Below are 20,732 nucleotides of genomic sequence, written 5' to 3'. Positions count from 1 at the left end.
GGTTGAAACTCGGACACTAAGCGAACGAGACACGTCATAATGTAGGTATAATTACTTTAATTGGTTTAATTCGTGACAGCTAATTGTCATTTCGACGTGTCATAAGCATACCTACCCCAGATGTGTTAAAGATGTCAAATTGCGATGGTCATATTTAAGAACGATATACATAGCAATTGTATGTTTTTTGCTGTGGTCGTATAACCTTGACAAATAAATTTTGTTATAGAAATTGAACGTATTCTACTAACCTTTAGTACGCATTATCGGAACTGCTTACTTTAGGTATTTAGTATATCGCGTAACGAAAAACTTACTGGTTGGGTGTTCAATAGAAGTTCGATTATAGAATAAAAGAACTAAATTTATCTGAATTATCTCGGATTCTAGTGTAGGTATATTATTTAGACTCTAAATATGATAGGTAATAAATGAATGCACGCCCCTGGAACCTATGAATATGTAGGACATACAAATAAAAATTTGGGGCACATTTCTTGCAGAAGCGAATATAGTATACTTATAACTGTAACTAGCTTACGATCTTTTTTTTATAAATTTTTATTAAATGTCTATGACTAAGTTAAGTGTCTATCTATCTATCTGTCAATTCCCCGCAAAGCAAGGGGGTGTCCACTTATATTATTATATGCCTTGCGGCCGTTCCCTATATACTATCTACAGATACAGATAAATTACTACCTTCTGCTGTCAGTAATTAGCTGTCAATAATCTGAAGCTGTCCCAATATACCCGATAAGTCATTCTTATCGCCTTATATTCGGACGCATGAATTGCAACTTCCATCCAAACTTTATATCGCTGGTAAGCTGTACGTCGTGCCATTGACAGACAGCGTGCACGGATAAGGTGAGTTACCGTAGATAAGTTTATTGGGACAGAAAAGTCAACGATAGTTACGTTATTTATCTCAAGTAAGAGATCAAGACAGAAAATTGGGAACGGCCGTTAGACAGTAAATATAGTAATAATAATATTGATACACTTTTTACACAAATTATCTTGCCCCAAGTTAAGCATATATAGCCTGTGTTATGGGTTACAAGACAACGATATATTTAATACAATATACTTACTTAAATATACATAAATACATTTAAACATCCATGACTCGGAAACAAATATCCATATTCATCATATAAATGCATGCACCTACCGGGATTCGAACCCAAACCTCTAGCTTAGTAGGTAGGATCGCTAACCACTCGGCTATACAGGTCGTCAATCATATCAAATAACAGGCCAAAAATCGGATCGTAGTTGAATTTATATGGCGTGTGTATTTCAGGCGACTTGACACAACGGATCCAGACGCCATTGGTATAATCCCGTCGAAGCGTCGCTGGGAGAGAAAACAACGCGCCCGGGATCGGCAAGTCAAGTTCCAGGGACAGGGACAACCCGTCTCCACCGTTCGTATGACTTTTTTTTTAATGCAAAATCGAAGGAATTATCTCTTGCCGATGTTTAAGCGTTTTTCATTTTTTTTTTGTGACAATAAGGCTCGAGTTGAGCAGGACTTTCAGCTGATGGTAATTGATACGTCCTGCCCATTAGGATGTAGTGCAGGATTCAGGAAAATTTGCCGTTGCTAGTGAAATTACTGAGCAAATGAGATTTAACATCTTAGGGACTACGCGCACTTATTCAGCTCCATGCGCGTTTCGCTGAACGATTTTGGTCACACTTATACAGCTCTGTTTCTATCAGCCGCGTACGGCGTCGTAAGAATGAGAATAATAACTTTAAGTCACGTCTGCACTCTTTAATCTTTGCGTGCATAATGATTACGTCAAATCAATGCAGGGACAATACAGGTCGCAACTTGTCGACAAGGAGTCGCGAACCATCCCTGTAAAGAGTTGTTCCGCCGCATTCGACGGCGAACAGCGCCGAACGCAGAATTCGCATAATAAAAACACATTTATCCTCATTTTATGCTGGTTTGCCGAAAGCAGAATGGACGCGGAAAGCTGAATCGACGCGTACACGTCTCCATACAAAATTGTTGTTTTGTGTGGACAAAAGCTGAAAAGAGCTGAATAAGTGCGCGTAGTCCCTTATGTCTCAAGGTGACCAGCGCAGTTGTAGTGCCGCTCAGAATTTTTAGGGTTTTTCAAGAATCCTGAGCTGCACTGCATTCTAATGGGCAGGGCGTATCAATTACCATCAGCTGAACGTCCTGATCGTCTCCTCCCTAACTTTCATAAAAAAAAATATCTATTTAATGACTATGACTGTATCATAAAAGCCGCTCAAATGCAGGGCCGGACTCGCACACGAATTATTTCCCATAAATATGACACTGTGAACTTTTGTAAAATAAAATATTTTATTTGCATGACGGATAGTTTGGTTTCGCCATTATGGATTTTAGTAGGTACTTATTGTGGTAGCAGCAACTGTAGTGTTGACTTCAGCTGTCCGAATTGATGTGAGCCCGTTGACAGATAGAAGGACGGAAAGATTATAGGATTATTAACGATCAATCATCACTGCTATACATTTTTAGAGCCAGTCAACATTGGAGCGGAAAAAGAAGACATTATCGTTCAGCAGAAAGTTTCCGTTCATGAAGAGCAGAGAAGATGGTAAATCAGAAGATGGCTCGGACCAAGAGCGTAAGTGTTGACAACTTATTGTATGTGACTTTATTTTAAAGACTTTTATTTATGTTATTGGAGAATCTACAGCTGAACACTACAATAGATACATGATAAAGTAACAGAAAGAATATTTAATTATCATTTATTCTATATTTAGATAGCTTTAAGGGTAAATGTATACACTTCTATAATAAAGTCCCAGCCACTGTTCAGGCATTATCTATAAATAAATTTAAATGTTTTATAAAAAATGGCTCTGTCGTAAATCCTATTACTCCACTGCTGAATATCTAAATGATCGGATAGCCTGGGACGAGATTGTGATTATTTTATAGCGATAGAAATGACTGTACAATATTGTATATTTTTATTGAAAAGAGTCAAAAAAAAAGAATGCTGGGAGAGTTTCTTGCGCCACTTCTTATCTCTCAGAGCGCCATTTGTTTCCGAAGCGATAGTAGTATCTAGTAGTTATTAGAAATGACATCAAAAAGAATTCCAAAGGAATCAATTTTGAGAAAATGAATGCCTTTTTATGCCATTTACAAATTCTCACGAGTAGTAAGTATAGTAAAATATAAAAAAAAAAACAATGTGAGAGTTACGTACACGAATCAAATGCTTAACACTATTAATACAATATACAACAAACTTACAAACTTATCTAATTACATATTATCAGCTCGACCACCACATTGACTAAAGAACTCATTTCCTAACTGACGCTTAATGGAATCAGAGCTGCTACAGAATAAGTCAAGATCCAATTGTTATTATATTTTTTTAAAGTTATTGGTTACACGTACGATGACGATAATTTATTGAAGTAGGCGTTACTTTGCGAAAATCCATAATTATACAATTGATTTAAGTTTTCTTTAGTGTTAATTCCGCCAATATTTGTTTTTAAAACAATTCGACACGTGTTTGTTCACGCCATAATCTACCATGAGACTAAAGTCTCGTGCCAGATTTGATTTTGGCGAGACAACAAGTCCTGAGGATGTCTCGTGTAGAGGCGAAACATGTGTCGAATTGTTTAAAAACAAATATTGGCGGAATTAACACTAAAGAAAACTTAAATCAATTGTATAATTTTGACGATAGTTAGTGCTGAATGCCATTTTATGCCAAAAATGTCCAATGGAAAAACGATGTGGGCCAAGTGATGTACTGTGATTACTTAATTATTATGTACGTACTAAGGAAAATTAATTACACCTGAAAAGATATTCGCAAATTATGTTATATTTTGTGTTGTACAGATTGTGTGGTAATCGTATTGTTAATTTTCTTAGTATAAGTAAATGTTTATTGGTCGCTAGAGCGCGGCGCCCCGGTTTGTTCAGATTAATAAAATTTTAGTATCACAAATCTTTTGTTAAGTAAATTTTTATATAAAATATTTATACCAAGAAATAGTATCGAAAAGTAATTCCCAAGGTGGTGCCTATCATTTATGTTTCTGTAAGTGTGCGTACAAATTAGCGAGACCATGTTCGATCCGAGTTGACCTTCGTTTGCCGCGCGAGGCAATATATTGATATAATTAGACGTAATTCCAGAAAAACGTTCCAAATCACAATAATGTCGAAGTTGAGTTTGAGAACACAAAACTGGTCACGTGATTCATAACGGACTGACAAAAAATGGCAGCCCTAGTATCACTCTTTAAATGACATCATGACTTAGTGGCCCAACCCACATGTATGGATTACACTAACATTTATTAAACTTTAAACACGAATTCCTTAAAATTTATATAATGTTTGCGGCTTCGAACGTTTTTCAGGAACTACGTCCAATTTTAGTAGAACGCGATTACTGATTCAGCTTTTACAGCCCGCGGCAACTAGGCAGACCAGCTCATTCTTGTAAACCAAATTAGCAACAACTTTCAAATTTATGGCACCTGGCGAATCCTATACTAGCCTGCAGTACATTTCGAGTATCAAAATAGTGAATTTCACTGTCAATTGTCCATTTTTACGAATTCGTCGCACGAGCCAATCCGCCAAAACTACAACCGTCCCAACTCCACGCGAGCGAACGACAGAAGCTGCCTTGAATGCGGTCTCAAAAACCAACAGTGCGCGAGAAAGTTTGTCGCGCGTAATTTGTACGCACTCTTACCCTTAACTAAACAAACGTTTTTTAACAATTCATTTACATTTTCTCCACACGTGATATTTTTGAGGATCTTCTAAAATAAAAATATGTCAGATTTACTTGCTCGACAAAGCCGAGTAGCAGATAAAAGAAGTTTGTTTGTTTGTTGACATCACTTATTGAAAGTCAAAAACTACCACCTATTCCAAAACGAATGCCTCAGATTTGAGAAGATTGTACTTTGGATTGGCTTTTTTTTCATCAAAAAATATGTTTACAAAGTAATATTGTAGAATTAAACTTATTATTTAATAGTCTGAACGCGGTCGGCGGTCGGTATTCCAGGTAGTAATATTATGGACATTACATTTACTGGTAAATTCATTATTGTACTGACTTACATTACATGCTCTTAATTAACCTCTAAATCTAATCTTGAGTTATAAATAGAACGAATAATCCTCTTCTGCAGCAAAAAAAATATATTAACTTGCATTGCTATATCATCTTCATATAAAACGGAAGACGTCCACTGCAGCTGGAGAAAGTAAGAGGACAAGATAGGACATATATAGGACAAGATATAATAATATGAAAATAACTAAGGTTAAGTAATCGTCGGTTAGTTGTCTTATCTGTTGAACTGCATATACTACACTGAACTTAGTCTGTTAGCCAATCCTTCATAAAATGTGATGTGCGTTTTTATTTCAGCTTTCATGCTCTGTTACACACAAGAGGACACGAACGCCGATGGTGAGTATCTCTTTCTAATTTTACTAACCGTTTACATTCGCTATTACGCTGTTCCTGTTGTAGAATAGTATTCGGCGTTACCTTATCGATAGATACTTTCAATGTATTAGGTACCTTAAATATTAAATTTAAAATACAATTTTGTGTAAAAATTTCAATACGAGCAGAAGGATACCTTTAGAAGATCTACGATTTTGAACGTACATTAAATCATTAGCCTTACATATTGATGCAGAACAACACATATAAAGACGAAACTTAATATGTCAAAAAAATTTCTCTTACAACTTTTGGAGATACAGAGTATCCGTAGTATTTCAATAACATATTGTAACAAAATTCTGAAATTTGTTTAATCTAGTTTAAACTTGCAACAATTACTTATTAATTAGGTGTTATAAAATATTTTAATATCTTGCGTGTAAAATCGATAAGATTCCGTCGAACGCATATTTATATTCCGTTCGGTCGCTATTGCGAAAAATTATATCAATAAAGTTTGTTATAAATTAACGTATTAATTTCAAGGTTTACGCTTTTTTAACATCTACTGAGATCATGGAGTTCAATCTATAAATTATATATTAATCACTTATTAAATATTATTGTGTATTATCTCATGTTTTTCCTTGTACTATATATTAGTCACACTAGTTATTATATTGTATGTAATTTATATTTTAATATTTGCGGAAGTTCGAAGACAGTGTATTTCTATATATTATATAAAAAATATTTGTAATTAGTTAATTGAGGTATCGTATATTATACTGATTACGTGTGTGAGTCAATTAACGCTTGTAGTGTATATGGAAAAGCATGAATATGCTTCATAATTTGCAATTAAATATTATATAGGGTAGTATAAGGTGATGCATCTATATGGGCTTGATGAATTACGCAAGGGACAAGCGGTCAGCCGAAATATAAAAGCTATTTGATGTCTTGCCACACAACCGTACCACATGAATTGTTAATTATTTTCACTCTTGAAATCAATTTTTAGGTTTAGCAGTCTATATACTGGTAAAAGTTTTGTTTTATCTAATCTAACATTATACTACATTTTTTGGTTATTAGCATAATAGTACTGCGTCATTTACGGGTGTGTGGTTGCCGTATTATTAATTTTCTTCGCATAAGTGTTGTAGTTAATGTTCATCGGTTGCAAGAGCACACGGGTTGGTTTGACTCGCGTCCGGCCACCGTCTCGTGCTTCTAGTTGCCTTACAAGCGATTGCAAACATCAGTACAATCATCATAAATACTATTTTTGTTTGCTTTCTAATTTATTAATGCCATACAGACAGTTCGGACCAGTGTACCTACATTATAATGAATCAATAACGTTGGTAATCGTAGGCCGGTTGCAGACAGACGTGTTGATTAGATAACTAAAGGTTAATTTTTCACGTATAGGAGAAATCTTGTATCGAGTGGAACTTCCCATGATGGAGGAGATAACGCTCATATATCTCGAGGACGAGAGTAAGTGTTGGGAGTGAGGCGTAGCTTGCGAGTGCCGTAGCCGTTACCTTACCTCCCGCATTTGGTTATGATCATCAATTAGAAACGTAGTTATCATTTTAATAACACTCGATTTTTTTATTATATGTCATATTTATGTTTAGTTGTTTTTATATCTAATTCATTTCGCGAGAATAGCCTCTCCGCACATGAGAAATAAGTCACAAATTTTTGGATTAAATTTAGCACTTGTATTGAAGGCGGTCGGCCGCTGTAAGAGGGACGCGAGGCTTTTATTATTATTATATTATGGGGGGAGTGACTATAGAGGGCCACTGGAAGCACAAGAGGACAAAAGAGCGGCCTCCTCCACGCTGAAGCTTAGATCGCTCGCGCATGTTGGCACGCCTGGAGCTTTGCTTATCATTGCAATTAGCTGCATAATTAGCGATCGTTGACTTGGGCCCAGTTTCACCACAATCTTAATCAATAGTTTGCTTTATAATTAATTTTAGTTAGCGCAGAATTTTTTTAACTAATCGCTAGTTTACTAATTTCCTATATTGTTGTGCAACCTGGCCCGGAAATGAATACTTTGTTTAATATAGACTACTGCAAAATTCAACTATCGCTAAGAATATCGTAGGGCATAGCTAATATCATATGTCAGCCGCATGTATTAGAATTTATTTAAGCACAGAACATCTTAATTGAGTTGTCTAAAATTGGATTTAATGTCGTAGGTATATTTAAGTCGAGAACTTAGTCAATAATATTATGATATATAACAATATATATAAACCTATTATTATTTATAATTATATTGATAGGTATTATATGTGTATACTTTGCTATTAGATTTTATATTTGGTGTAGGTATTAATAAAATAAAAGCATCCAATACAGATTTATGTAAATATAGCTAGTGTTAGTGCTCTCAGCAAAGACAGTTCTTGATTTTAAATACGAGGGATTGATCGAAGTATTTCTTATGTTTGTAAGGTATACATTGTCTAAATTTTGTGTCTTGTCGCAAAATATTATCTTTTACTAGCTGACCCGACAGACGTTGTTCTGTATAATAAATAAAATAATGTTTTTATATGAATTTGTCAATAATATACCATAACATCAACAATTACTTCGTATAACATGCACCCTGCTGTCGTAATTAAATTGTTTCACAGCAGAACTGTCAAACCGTGCGTCAATAAATTCTCCAATAGAAATTATACAGTATGGACACATCAAAGGAAAAACAAATTTGTTGTTTTTATTTAATTGAGCAGCATTTTCCTTTATTCACCTTTTAAACCTTCTCTGGATTTCCACAAATAATTCAAGACCAAAATTAGCCAAATCGGTCCAGCCGTTCTCGAGTTTTAGCGAGACTAACGAACAGCAATTAATTTTTTTATATATAGATAGATGTGATGTAAAATAAAATCGAAAGTGGACATAGTCATTCTGTAGTAATTATAAAATTGCCTGTCGTATTGACGTAACACTGCGTGGTAAAAGGCTCCTTTTAAACGTCGGTCCACGAAGAGATAATTCTCCTAAAATTCTTTACTATTTTTGCGCCTTCTCACGTACATTATCATTGCTAGGACTTGACGCCGACTGAAAGGATTCATGATTAACTACGTGAATTCTCTGGTGTGGCTTCGCGTAAAATGCCGTATGCCAAAAAGTGGCCACTGAATTGCTTGGATTGGTACAGAGATCGGACTAGAGATTTCTATACCTGTATTTATAAATTTACGGGTACGGATCGGACTATGATCTCTAACGAAAGCTCTCTAACGCTAAAATTAAAAAATTATAATCAAAATAACTTTACCTACATATAAAATAGCCCACGATTTCCTTTTGGCATCCAATAGATGAATTTTATTATATGTATTTTAAAAGTAATGTTTACATATTGAAATGCAGATTCAGGATTAATCGGAGTTTAAATAATCCTACATTAGATATTGAATTTTGAAAGCGGCTGTTAGCGTATATCTCAAAGGTGGTCTTTTGATTAATTTACATAAGAATTATCACCGAATGAATGTTTTTTTTTATCTTCTCTACTTGTTAATTAGTTACCATGTTTTAATAAAACGAAGTCAGTTTTGAAGATTTTAACTTATAGCTGCGTACAGTTGTGAACTTGGTTGCTAAAAATAATTCACGTCAAGCTAGTAGGTTTATTTGATCAAACGCTACAGATTTTTGAACGCTCTAAACCTCGTCCAGAAATTGCACAAAAATCATTTTACATCGATGATATAATTAATAACATAAACATAATATTTTCTAGTATGGTGAATGTTTATAGAGCATCACAGGTGACACACTAACGATACCCATGCCACGTCGCACACTGCGATGGTGTGAAGTTTGTTCAAAAACTTCACTATAAATAATATTTGGTTTGTATTATACAGGGCGTCCCACGGCCATACCACGTGGGGGAGAGAAGTACGTTACATATTGTAGATGTTATATTTTACTGAAAGAAGACTAAATTATTTTAAACTGCATTTATATATTTTAAAATTTCCGGTTCCGTCACGCAATTATTTACAATTCTATGAATGCAGTTTAAATTAAAAGAAAGTCTTCTTTCAGTGAATATGTTACTATATACATAATGTACTTCCCCTTCGTGTGGCATAGCCGTGGGACATCCTGTATATTTATTACATTAAACCTAATTTAATTGCATAATTAGAACGCGAATCGAGTACCGATTTATCTGCGATATATCTTTAGTGTGTTACCAGTCATACTGTATAAAGCTAGTGAAATAGATCTATCATGAACATTGTTTGTCAACTCGACGCCATTTTGAGACGGATATGACGTTTAAATAAAACACTTTTAAAGAATTAGAACGCGTGTAATTGTAACTGTTTTTTACGTTAGATTTTTCCGTAAAAGTTACATTTTTATTTTAGTTAAACCGACGTTTCAAGACCTTTCCAGATCTCGTTTTCAGGGGGACTGCAGTTGAAATGAGTCAAAGATAGTATTTGTCATACTTGTTATTATGAAGTTTACCGACATTTATTGCCTCGGAGGTGGTATTTGCTGTAGACAGATGGTTTTTGGCAAAATTTACTGACAGTGTCCTCTTCTTTTTTGGTATGTGTAGTCGTGGGTAAAGAGATAAGCGTTTTAATCCTTTAAAAATGTTTTATTTAAATGTGTTAATAAAAGAAAATATTAAAATATGACGTATTAGACGATGTTGTTGATGAGTTGTTGTGTGTTACAGGTCAAGATGAGAACGTATTGTCGTATGAGACGGTCCAGCAAATGACGATTAACTACACGCGGCCTGTGATAATTCTGGGACCGTTGAAGGACAGGATCAACGATGACCTAATATCAGAGTTCCCTGATAAGTTTGGAAGCTGTGTGCCACGTAAGTTCACAATACGTTTAAAAAAACCGACTTCGAAAACTGTACAGTATAAAATAACAAAAAAAAAATTTAATACACCTCTTATCCTTAAACCTTTAATATTAATAAAATACTATTATTTATATGTACTACCTATTGATAGGTTTTAAGTCGGTGCCAAGCCAAATGCCAAAAAATGTTCATAAAATGAAAAGTACTGGGCCAAACTATGTAAAATTTTTATGTGACCAAATGCATTGCAATTCTGCATCGAAGTAAAGAATTACGTAAAACGGATTATAAATCTCAGCGTAATCGGTGTACAAACATAAAAAATACCGATCGAATAGAGAACCTCCTCCTCTTTGAAGTCGGTTAAAAATGTTATCAATTGTAAGTAATTATATAAATTGTAAATGTCATTTATATTAATTCAAACAAAACAAATCCTATAACTATCTTTACAATACTATGATCACATTAAATTAAAACTATCATTACGGGGAAGTGCACCAAGAGTACTGGCAGCATTTCCACGTTGGATAGCTAGGCTGATCCGTTGACCGAAACAGCTGCCACCGCTTGGGTTACGAGTAGCCCTAAATTTGTACATTCTCCGGGCAAATAGGCCCCACGGGCCAAGTGTCTCGATACAAAACGGCACAGGTGTAAGACTCACTGAGTCCAACATATTTCCGACGTTTGCTGTCTTCGGCAGTTGAAGCAGCGGCCAACACCAATCATATCGATCATACTAATATCAATTGTTGTACATATTGTAGAAATCCTGTTCACGAAGTTCCACCTTCGCACGACACGCCCTAAGTTATGATATCATCCCCACCATCTGGATGTGTGGTGCTCCTCCACAGTGCGATTTTCAAGGAGCTCTCTTCCTCGTACTACGAAGCTGTGGAATGAGCTTCCTTGTGCGGTGTTTCCGGGACGGTACCTTCAAAAAAAGCGCGTACACCTTTCTTAATGGCCGGCAACGCTCTTGTGATTCCTCTGGTATAGCAAGAGAATGTGTGCGGCGGTGATCACTTAACACCAGGTGACCCGTACGCTCGTTTGTCCTCCTATTCCATGAAAAAAAGGAAGTATCCTTACACAAACAATGAATTCAATATACGATAATTTATATTTATAAAGTTTACTCTTTATTAGTTTTTATCAAATAGTTTATATTAAACATGATTCATATATTGGATGCAGCACCTTACATAATCATTTGTTATTTATATTACAGCCATTGTAAAATACTGTATTTGATTGAAAGGAGTGGCCGTTGAGTTTCTTGTTTGTTTGTTCTTCTCACGAGCCCAACTATCCACGAACGTATGGCAAATTCAGTAATTAAAAAAATACTTATAATTACTATTCAAAAGCCTAAAGTTTAAGCTAATTGAATAAAGTTTGACTTCAAAAAACACCTTTAAGTGCTTAAACATAAATGTCTATAGACACGACCCGGGCGCGGCGCGACTACGAGGTGGACGCACGTGACTATCACTTTGTATCGAGCCGGGAGCAGATGGAGCGAGACATCCAGAACCATCTCTTCATCGAAGCGGGCCAGTACAACGAGAACCTGTACGGGACCTCCGTGGCCTCTGTCCGGGAAGTCGCTGAAAAGGTAACCTCCATCATGACTATCGCAGAATTATATTTGTAGAAACAGAAGCTATTTAATTATTTATTGTTCAATTAGCACGGCAGTGCCACTTACACTAATTAGACGAAACACTAAAAGTAAAAATAATAAACAATAAAACCGTGTGGTGTCGTGGGACGCCGGATAGGAACGAAGTTCCTTATTTTAAAAATATTAATCTTACTGATTTTCTAAAAAAAAATGGGTACTTTCCACTAAATTCCACTGTCTAAAATAAAAATAAAAGTGTGTGTTTTACTTTTATATATGCACGCAAAACAAATCCTAAAAATTATTTATTCGTCGTGCTATTCTACGTTTGTTTTGCATATTATTTTATTTTGCAGTTATAAACCTATTTAAATATGATTTAAATATTCGTTTATTGTATATATAAAAGTGTCGTTACAACTTTTGGTCTTAATTTTTTCCGTCTAGCCCCCTTTAGCAATGCTTGATAAGGAACTTCGTTCCAAAAAGAAATATTAAAGATTAATTATACAATTTCAATGCTCTCCGCGTACCTTAGTATTTCAGAAACTAGGGAAGTCCACCCATCATTGATTGGATCCCATTGAGTATTCTTATCCAAGAGCACGTTGAAAGATGCCTATGAACGAAAAAGATTATTTTTTCGTGGGCGAACATTTTTGAATTTAGGGATTTGACGATCTGGAGCATCAACGTCTAATCGTAAAATTCGTCACATAATTTTTAGCTGGTCGCAAGTCCGCCTGACTTCCAGGGAATTGAAACCTGAACAACCTAAGAGAAATTTGGTTGGAGACATGAAAGGATAATATCCATAACAACGTTTGTACAGGTATCTTAGGAAGGCCTTCTGCACTTTTCTAATAATAGTTCGTCTTTTTCTCGTAAGGATCCCAGACACAGGTGCTTGTTTCGAATTTGTTTCGGACTAGGCATAATATAGTAAGCGTATTACGAATGGATTATGGAAGTCTCGAGAGTTTCGCAGTACGAATCCTAATCTTCGAAATGTGTCAGCTGCTACTATGTTGATATGGTCTCTGAAGGATGCTATATCCAACCCAAACCCAAAGTTCATGCCCACACTCACACTAGACACGGTGTGTCCGCATTTGACTACATCAGTCGATGCCTCAGTGGCATTCGTCGACGAGATTCAAGCAAAATGGACGCGATAGATTTAAGTTCAAAATCCGACAATGATAACGAGTTTTTATACAGATTATTGTTATGAAGACACAAGTATGTCTAACATAAGATAAGACACTAAATCTCATAATATTTTTGGTTTCGATTTCAGGGGAAACATTGCATTTTAGACGTCAGCGGTAATGCCATAAAGAGGTTGCAAGTCGCGCAACTGTACCCAATTGCCATATTTATCAAACCAAAGAGCGTAGAATCTATAATGTAAGTAAAAATATATTGTTTTATTGATGTGTTTGCACTTTGTTAATATGAACAATATTGATCTACAAATGTGTTTTTTTTTACAATTCAGGGAAATGACGAAACGAATGACTGAAGAACAAGCGAAGAAGACTTACGACCGTGCGCTGAAAATGGAACAGGAATTCGCGGAATATTTTACTGGTGAGAATGAGAATTATATAACTAAACTAGCTGACCCAGGAAACGCCGTACTGCCATACAAATTAATAAAAAAATTAAAAAAAAAATTTGGGCTTTTAAAAATAGATGTTGGCTGATTCTGAGACCAGATGTACATCTGTCAATACAACGTTTGCTGGGTTAGCCTAGTACACTATGAAATTCTCGTGTCGCGGTGTTTATTACCAAACTTCTCCGAAACGCCTGAAGCGATTTGTATGAAATTTTGAGTGCATATTGGGTAGGTCTGAGATCGGACACCATCTATTTTTCATCCCCATAAATGTTAAGGGTGGTCCATACGAATGTTTTTTTTTTATTTTTATTTTTTTATTTGTTTGATTATGAGTCTGCATTAAAAAATACATACAACTTCAAATTTTCACCCATCTACGATCAACAGTTACTTTTGTATCGCGATTTTAATATCGGCAATATAACGTTTGCTGGGTCAGCTAGTAATAATATAATAATTTATATTATACAATGTATAAGATGTCTAATGATACTATAAATTACATTATCTCGTACATTAAATGTTGCTATGATCACAGTACCTATAGTAAGGCCAACCAGACGAAAAAAAATAGAATGCTGGGAGAGTTTCTTGCGCCGCTTTTTCTCTCTCAGAGCGCCATTTGTTTCCGAAGCGGTAGTAGTATATAGTAGTTATTAGAAATGACATCAAAAAGAATTCTAAAGGAATCAATTTTGAGAAAATAAATGCCTTTATAGATCTATCTTTGAATATTGCAAAGAATTAATATATTTCACATGATGTCTAGAGGTTGTGATTCCATAATCAATATCAAATAACAGCAAAACTAACAGTAACGAATTAATATAATAACAAAAAGCTATTTATATGTGGAAACGAAAAAATATGTATCACTTGGAACGCAAACCAAACAGGAATGAACTTGTTCATAACTGACCTCTACTATTTACCACTGGACTGCGGCTGTCAAAGTCCTCTTGTGCCTGTTTGATACTCGCCATTTTGGCGCTGTTGGCCATATAGCGAGAGTCTGCAGTACTAAAACTAGTGAAGACAGCCTCAGCAAACAACGATAGATGGTGGGAAACTATTAACAAAAAAAAAATGTGTACTTTATTATGTTGATTCTTGAAGTGTACGAAGTAACACGGAAAACGAACGAAATTAATTCAAAATGTAAAAATACTTCAGAGTATTGTTCGTTCCTTCGCAGCCATTTGTATTATACGTCAAAATTAGTTCTCTGGACGCTCGCGAGTGGCGCTTTAAATAGGCACAAAAAATTTGCTGTCAAACATATGGAACAGCCTGTCCAGTGGTACTTATACGGGTCAGTGGCTCTCCTGTACCACGAAACACGCTAATAAAGTCAGTTGTTGTCAATCTTGTTATGTGTTAAGGATTCTTATTGAAGTTATACTTCTTTTGGCGAGTTGGGAAAAAATATCAGTGAATTTTTACGATGGGCGCGCACACTGTCACGTTAATTAGACACCCTGACGTTAGCTGTTCAACTAGACCATAGTTTCTCAACCCTATTTTGCTCACCGCCCACTTTGAGAAAATATTTTTTTCTAGAGTATTTTCGTGTATGTTTTTGCCTTTTCATACTATATTTTTTAATCTACCCACGCCCCATCTGCGCCATCTCAATGCCCCCTAATTTTCTCTGGGCGAGAATAAAATAAATTTCAATATATAATTGAAATACAAGCTTTAAAATATAAAAAAAAATCTCTTCAAATGTATAAAATTAATTTAATGATGTTTAATTACACATTATTTAACTAAATTATGTGGTATAATTATATTTTCATTGGTTGTATTTAATTTCTTCTTGAATAAAAAACTGGTTTTTTCACATACGTAATAGCACGAGGAATATTTTTTAAGGATTTTTTCTATCACGCCAAAGAAGAATAACTACATGCGTGCGTACACATTTTTTAAAAAGTGCATTGATATTATTTTGTTTTGCATGATTTTAAAACATTGTATTAAATTTAAATCTTATATTTCAGCTGTTGTAACAGGAGACACGCCCGAGGAAATTTACGCTAAAGTGAAAGCCGTAATTGCTGCGGAGAGTGGGCCCACCGTTTGGCTTCCGAGACGTGAACCGCTTTGAATCACCTCCCATCATCTAGACCCTATAAGAATAGACAATAACAAAACCATAGACAACCCGAACTACGTGTAAATCACAGATAATTAATTAAATAAAAATTTTGGTTTCATAACCAATCTCAAATAAACCTACAATATTATAAAGTTTCAATCGCTTATAGACTTTTCCATATACTTAAAAAAACACATTGGTTTTACATTATTGACTTATATGATATAAATTGTTGATTCTTTGTATACAATCTGAGCACTAGTGAGTTCATATAAAAAATGTTTCTCTTATAAGCTTTATTTGTTTTAAAAATTGTTAAATTGTAACTCCTTTCGTTCTTGCTCAGTGGCACTAACTTACCTTTATTGCAATCTGATAGCTAACGTCGTATTTTACTAATATAACATATAGTACACTATGGATTGTTCTAGAAATATTAAGTTATTTTATTAGTAATTGTCTTTCTCACTTCGAGAGAATTACGCTGCATGATTTTAATTTCGCGTGAGTATTTCCTAATAAAAAAATCTCTTAAATATACAAGAAAATCCGACTTTCTTATAGGTTTTTTTATGCTTGAAATCTATTTATTTGACATAATTGTATTTGAAATAATTTAAATTGTATTTGAGATTTTGACAGTGCTGTCAGCAATCAATTCTTACATTGTGTAAATGTTTTATTATATTTTTATCTCTATTTTATACTAACATTCCTTTAAGATCTACATAATCTACACAAAACTGCCGTATGGGGTGGACAAAAAGTTGACTAGATTAAATTTCCACCATAACTTATCAAAAGTAGACATCCATATGATTTTACAGTCCACAAAACCTCATTCATTATAATTACATATGAACTTACAAATGTATAGAATCTATCCCTGTCGCACACATACGTCATGCTCACACGTGGGGTCAATGTCCGGAATTATCTTCGCTGCACGACCGGAGTGTATTAGTTGATTAAGTTCCACACACACACACATAGTATTATTCATCGTTTGTTACGTGAATTACATGACTTGATAGTTTTCCCTTTGGATAAACAACCGTGCTGGAATTAATAATTCTTTGTTGAATTAATTCTGGAAATAATTTAAACTGTCTTTGCTTTTGAATAAGTTTTAATGATAGTTTAGATGCCTTATTGCAGAAGATTGCTCAGTTATATTTGTCAACTTGAAGTCAAGTCAGCAAAAGTATACTTATTTGCAAAAAAACTGGAATACATTTAAACATTCCTGTAATATCATTATAGCATAATTATCAAAGTGATTGAAGATAGACTGAATATTGAGAACATTGCTATTAAAAAATTATAACTTTGCACTACTACTATGATTCCATTGACCTTATAACGCATAGGCGCCTCATAAAGTCAAAGTTAAAAAAAAAACTTTATTCTATTATTCTTAAACTTAGCGCTTTAGAATTGTCATAACAAATATTTAATTTAAATTACTGAATCTACCATATGTTCGGAAAAATTGGAGCATAAAAGATACTCAACACCCACTCTTATAAATCAAATAGAGTATTTTACAATGGTTGTAATATACAAAACAAATTAGCTTGGCTAAAAGGGTGCATCCAGTTTAAGAATCATGTTCAAAGTTAAAAAGTTGCGATTTAAACATGAAATGTTTAATGAAAAGTAATAAAAAATTAACTGTATAAGTTTTATATTGGATGCTTAGATATTTATACGTCAAGATAAACTTTGACAGCTGTGAAAACGTTGAAAAAAAATTAGTTTAAAACTACCCTCTATTTTGAGCAATTCAAGCGCACTAACACAAAGTGTGATACAAAAAAATGCGAGTATAAAACGTAGCACTAAACTAATATTCCTGGCCTGTTTTATCGGTTGTCTAATAGCAAGAGACTATCTAGACGTATAAATTATTTTAAGATTGGATGCATCGCCTTTGTGTAAGGATGATTCGTCTGTTGATTAACTTAATTGTCTCATTCCGAATATAATAAAGGTATACGGAGACTACAGGGTTATAAGATCGTCATCCATAGACCGTTCTTGGTGCGCTGACATTTGGATCAAATTATCACTTAATATCATATATTTTTTTTGCAAATAAGTATATTTTTTGTAATAATACTATGTAATATATCGTTAAGGTAAGGTCACAACATCGTCTTTAACTTTCATTCGTCGTAGTATATTAAGCAATTCAATATCCACACAACACGGAGTCAACACCAGTATATACGTGAAGTTAGTTGCTTATAGCGTAGTGGTCCTGTCTCGTATGACGTCACGGCGTTGTTCCAATGTGCCTCCAATTAATATTAGATTATTTCGACGTGCTACTGGCTCGCGGACTGTTTTCTTTCGAAATTAACTTACCTGACTGCCAAGTGTGAGATTTTTTACCTATTCGATCGCGTAAAAGTTAACTACGATTTGTATGGCGTCGAAAGAGCGCCATCTAGTGAAAGTAGAAGAAAACATAGATTTCCCGATAATTAGCCGTCAATTGTTAAGTTATGTTTGATTGAACCATACACTTCGAATATTCTAGCGTATAGACGGCCCGGGTATGCGTGATCACTTGATTTATCTATTTGTGCGTTAGCTAGGGTCTTGTTCCAAGTGTGACTGATTAGCTTTCCTATATCTTGATGTATCATCCTTAGAGATGTTCATCTCTCTCGCACCTTTGTCTATGCTAGTATATTCTAAATCTATGGTCATTGAACCTTGTGTTACGATTTACTTTTGACTTGTGTGCGTGGGCACGCAACTATGCACGCCACCTGACGGTTTGTTATTAAATCTCATTGTGATCCCTTGTATGTGTGTTGTGAAGGTAGCTTTAGAGGACGTTTTGGCGGGTGATAAGTTAATTTATTTTGTGATTATATTCGCCTTAGAATGTTAACTACGTCTAGTTGCCCGCCCTAATCATGAATTAGCACTCGAAAAATCAAAAGCACCGTCTTCAATATGCATAAAAAAATATAATTTATATAATTGGAATAATTAAAGCGAGTTTTTGAGAGTTTCACTCGTAATATACCCAATCTAACTCTAGGCCTCATTTGCATGGGATTTAAAGTCGTGACGTCAAAACTAGCTTCTGCTTTGGACTATCTACGTCACTTTTGCTTTATCTACGTCAGAAAAGCGATGAAACAGATCGGCATTCAAATGTTTATTAGCCCATTTACAATGCAGTAGACAGGGCTTTGAGTTGAATGTACCTTGTGTCATTTCTTGCATTGCGTTTAATAAACGCCGCGCTTTTTCAACTCTCATGTGAGTGAGGCTTTATAGTGTGAAACAATGACAAACGAAACTATCTAGGGATAGTCTATGTTATTACTATTTTTCATAACTTCTTGAATTTAACATTATTTTTATAGATGTGACTATTCACTAACACGCTTTCGTCGTAGTAAACTTTCGCTTACGTTGAACAGCGATTTTAAATATTATTCTTGTGTAATAATTGCATATAACAAATTTTATTTATTGAAAATTGAATAAGCTTCGATCTAATGTGTAAGATAAATTGTATATTGTAGAGAATTAAATGATATTCATATTGATTTGAGAGTTTTAGAGTAATTTGTGAATTACCTTCAGTGACGCTATTGAGATTCGCAAAGAACTCGGTAGGTAATATTGTTAACTATGACAAAATAATTAGGTGTTATTTATTGCTACGTATAGTTTTAAAACCCACCCACGCGACCTCTTTGCCTAGGCTTTAGACTTTCATATCAAACACTACGATTTATTGACTAACTTTGACGTGTCGAGCAAGTTTGATGTCAATGTCATTGTCACTGTCAAGGAATCGTGAGTTGAGTGAGCTGGTACAGCGTTGATATTTGCTCAAGCGGCATGAAATCGGCGCAAGCGGTTTGAATCTCATGATGACGTGCACTTTACTAACTCTTTCTTAGACAATGGTGCAAGTTTGTTGGTCATTTTTATAATAGTAATGAATTGTGTTATATTATTATAATGGTGTAAGTTTCGCACCCGAATAGCGTTTCACCTTTATTTATTGAGAATTTTATTTTCTTACGAGTCATGCTCATCTGCAAATATGGCGGTAGGCGCGAAAAATAATTAACGCTTTCTAGATTTTATTCACTCGTATTACTTTCGTGTAGGGTTTGTTTTATCTTGTAATAAAATATACAATATTTTCCCCGTACTTAATGTATGCAAGTGTGCTTATGTTTAACTAGCTGTTAATATTTTAACTGTTTCATGACAAGACCTAATGGATTGATTTATTTCCCGCCTTCTATTTATGTCTTAAATAGGTTACTTGCCAAAGAAGTTTCGCAATGTCTGCAAAGCTGTTTGGATATGTTGTGATGTACTTAATTTCTCATATTTTTAACTGTCTGAATCATGAATTAAATAATTATTTATACTCGGAATGTATTGATTTTACTTTGTAGGTATTCTACTTTATCTGTATTTTACGACAGGAGACGTTTCGAAACGTTTTATTTCACATTATTAGTTTTTATTGTAATAAGTATTTGTTGTGTCGTAGTTAATTTATGTACATTATAAAATTGTAAGTATGTGCCTCTATTAATGTGTTAACAATAGATATATTAGTAGTTATCATATTTTATGTACACATTTTATCAGAAAGCCATATTTGCAGATGTACAAATGTATCAATTAGTAATGTTCAATAGATTTAGTTGGAATAAAGTTATTTACGTTGAAAAATCCTTCTTTGTCTTTATTTCAAGTCCTATAATCATAATAGCAATATATATATAACACAAAGGCGTCGTTGGAAATTTTATTCCTCAGGAACCACAAAAGGTACAGATCCTCCTAATATTTTACCTTTTATCACTCGAATAACCCAACTTTTGTTAAATATAACACAGCATGCGTATAAGCGCGTACACCATTCTAAAAGGCCGGAAATGCTCCTGTGATACCTCTGGTGTTGCAAGAGAATATGGGCGGCGGAGATCACTTAACTCTTGTTA

The 20,732-nt window shown here is 34.4% G+C and overlaps 1 protein-coding gene across 6 annotated transcripts in view; it reads left to right on the top strand.

Moving 5' to 3' along the window:
- LOC126965382 (disks large 1 tumor suppressor protein) overlaps positions 1-20,462 on the top strand; it is a 73,387-nt gene extending 52,925 nt beyond the window's left edge. For 5 of the 6 annotated variants that reach the window (XM_050808942.1, XM_050808944.1, XM_050808943.1 and 2 more), the window contains 8 exons: positions 1,310-1,433; positions 2,534-2,642; positions 5,451-5,492; positions 10,231-10,380; positions 11,823-11,995; positions 13,305-13,414; positions 13,506-13,597; positions 15,635-20,462. In XM_050808942.1, the coding sequence (XP_050664899.1) occupies positions 1,310-1,433; positions 2,534-2,642; positions 5,451-5,492; positions 10,231-10,380; positions 11,823-11,995; positions 13,305-13,414; positions 13,506-13,597; positions 15,635-15,741 (907 nt within the window). In that variant the 3' untranslated portion in view covers positions 15,742-20,462. Of the gene's footprint in view, positions 1-1,309; positions 1,434-2,533; positions 2,643-5,450; positions 5,493-6,911; positions 6,981-10,230; positions 10,381-11,822; positions 11,996-13,304; positions 13,415-13,505; positions 13,598-15,634 lie in introns of all 6 variants that reach the window. The other variant, XM_050808947.1, reaches the window with a different exon arrangement.
- Positions 20,463-20,732: the final 270 nt, after the last annotated feature.

This window comes from Leptidea sinapis, chromosome 7 (assembly GCF_905404315.1).
Source record: "Leptidea sinapis chromosome 7, ilLepSina1.1, whole genome shotgun sequence".
NCBI lineage: Eukaryota > Metazoa > Arthropoda > Insecta > Lepidoptera > Pieridae > Leptidea > Leptidea sinapis.
Note: the sequence above shows the minus strand (reverse complement) of the source record. Positions and strands in the feature narration are given on the sequence as shown.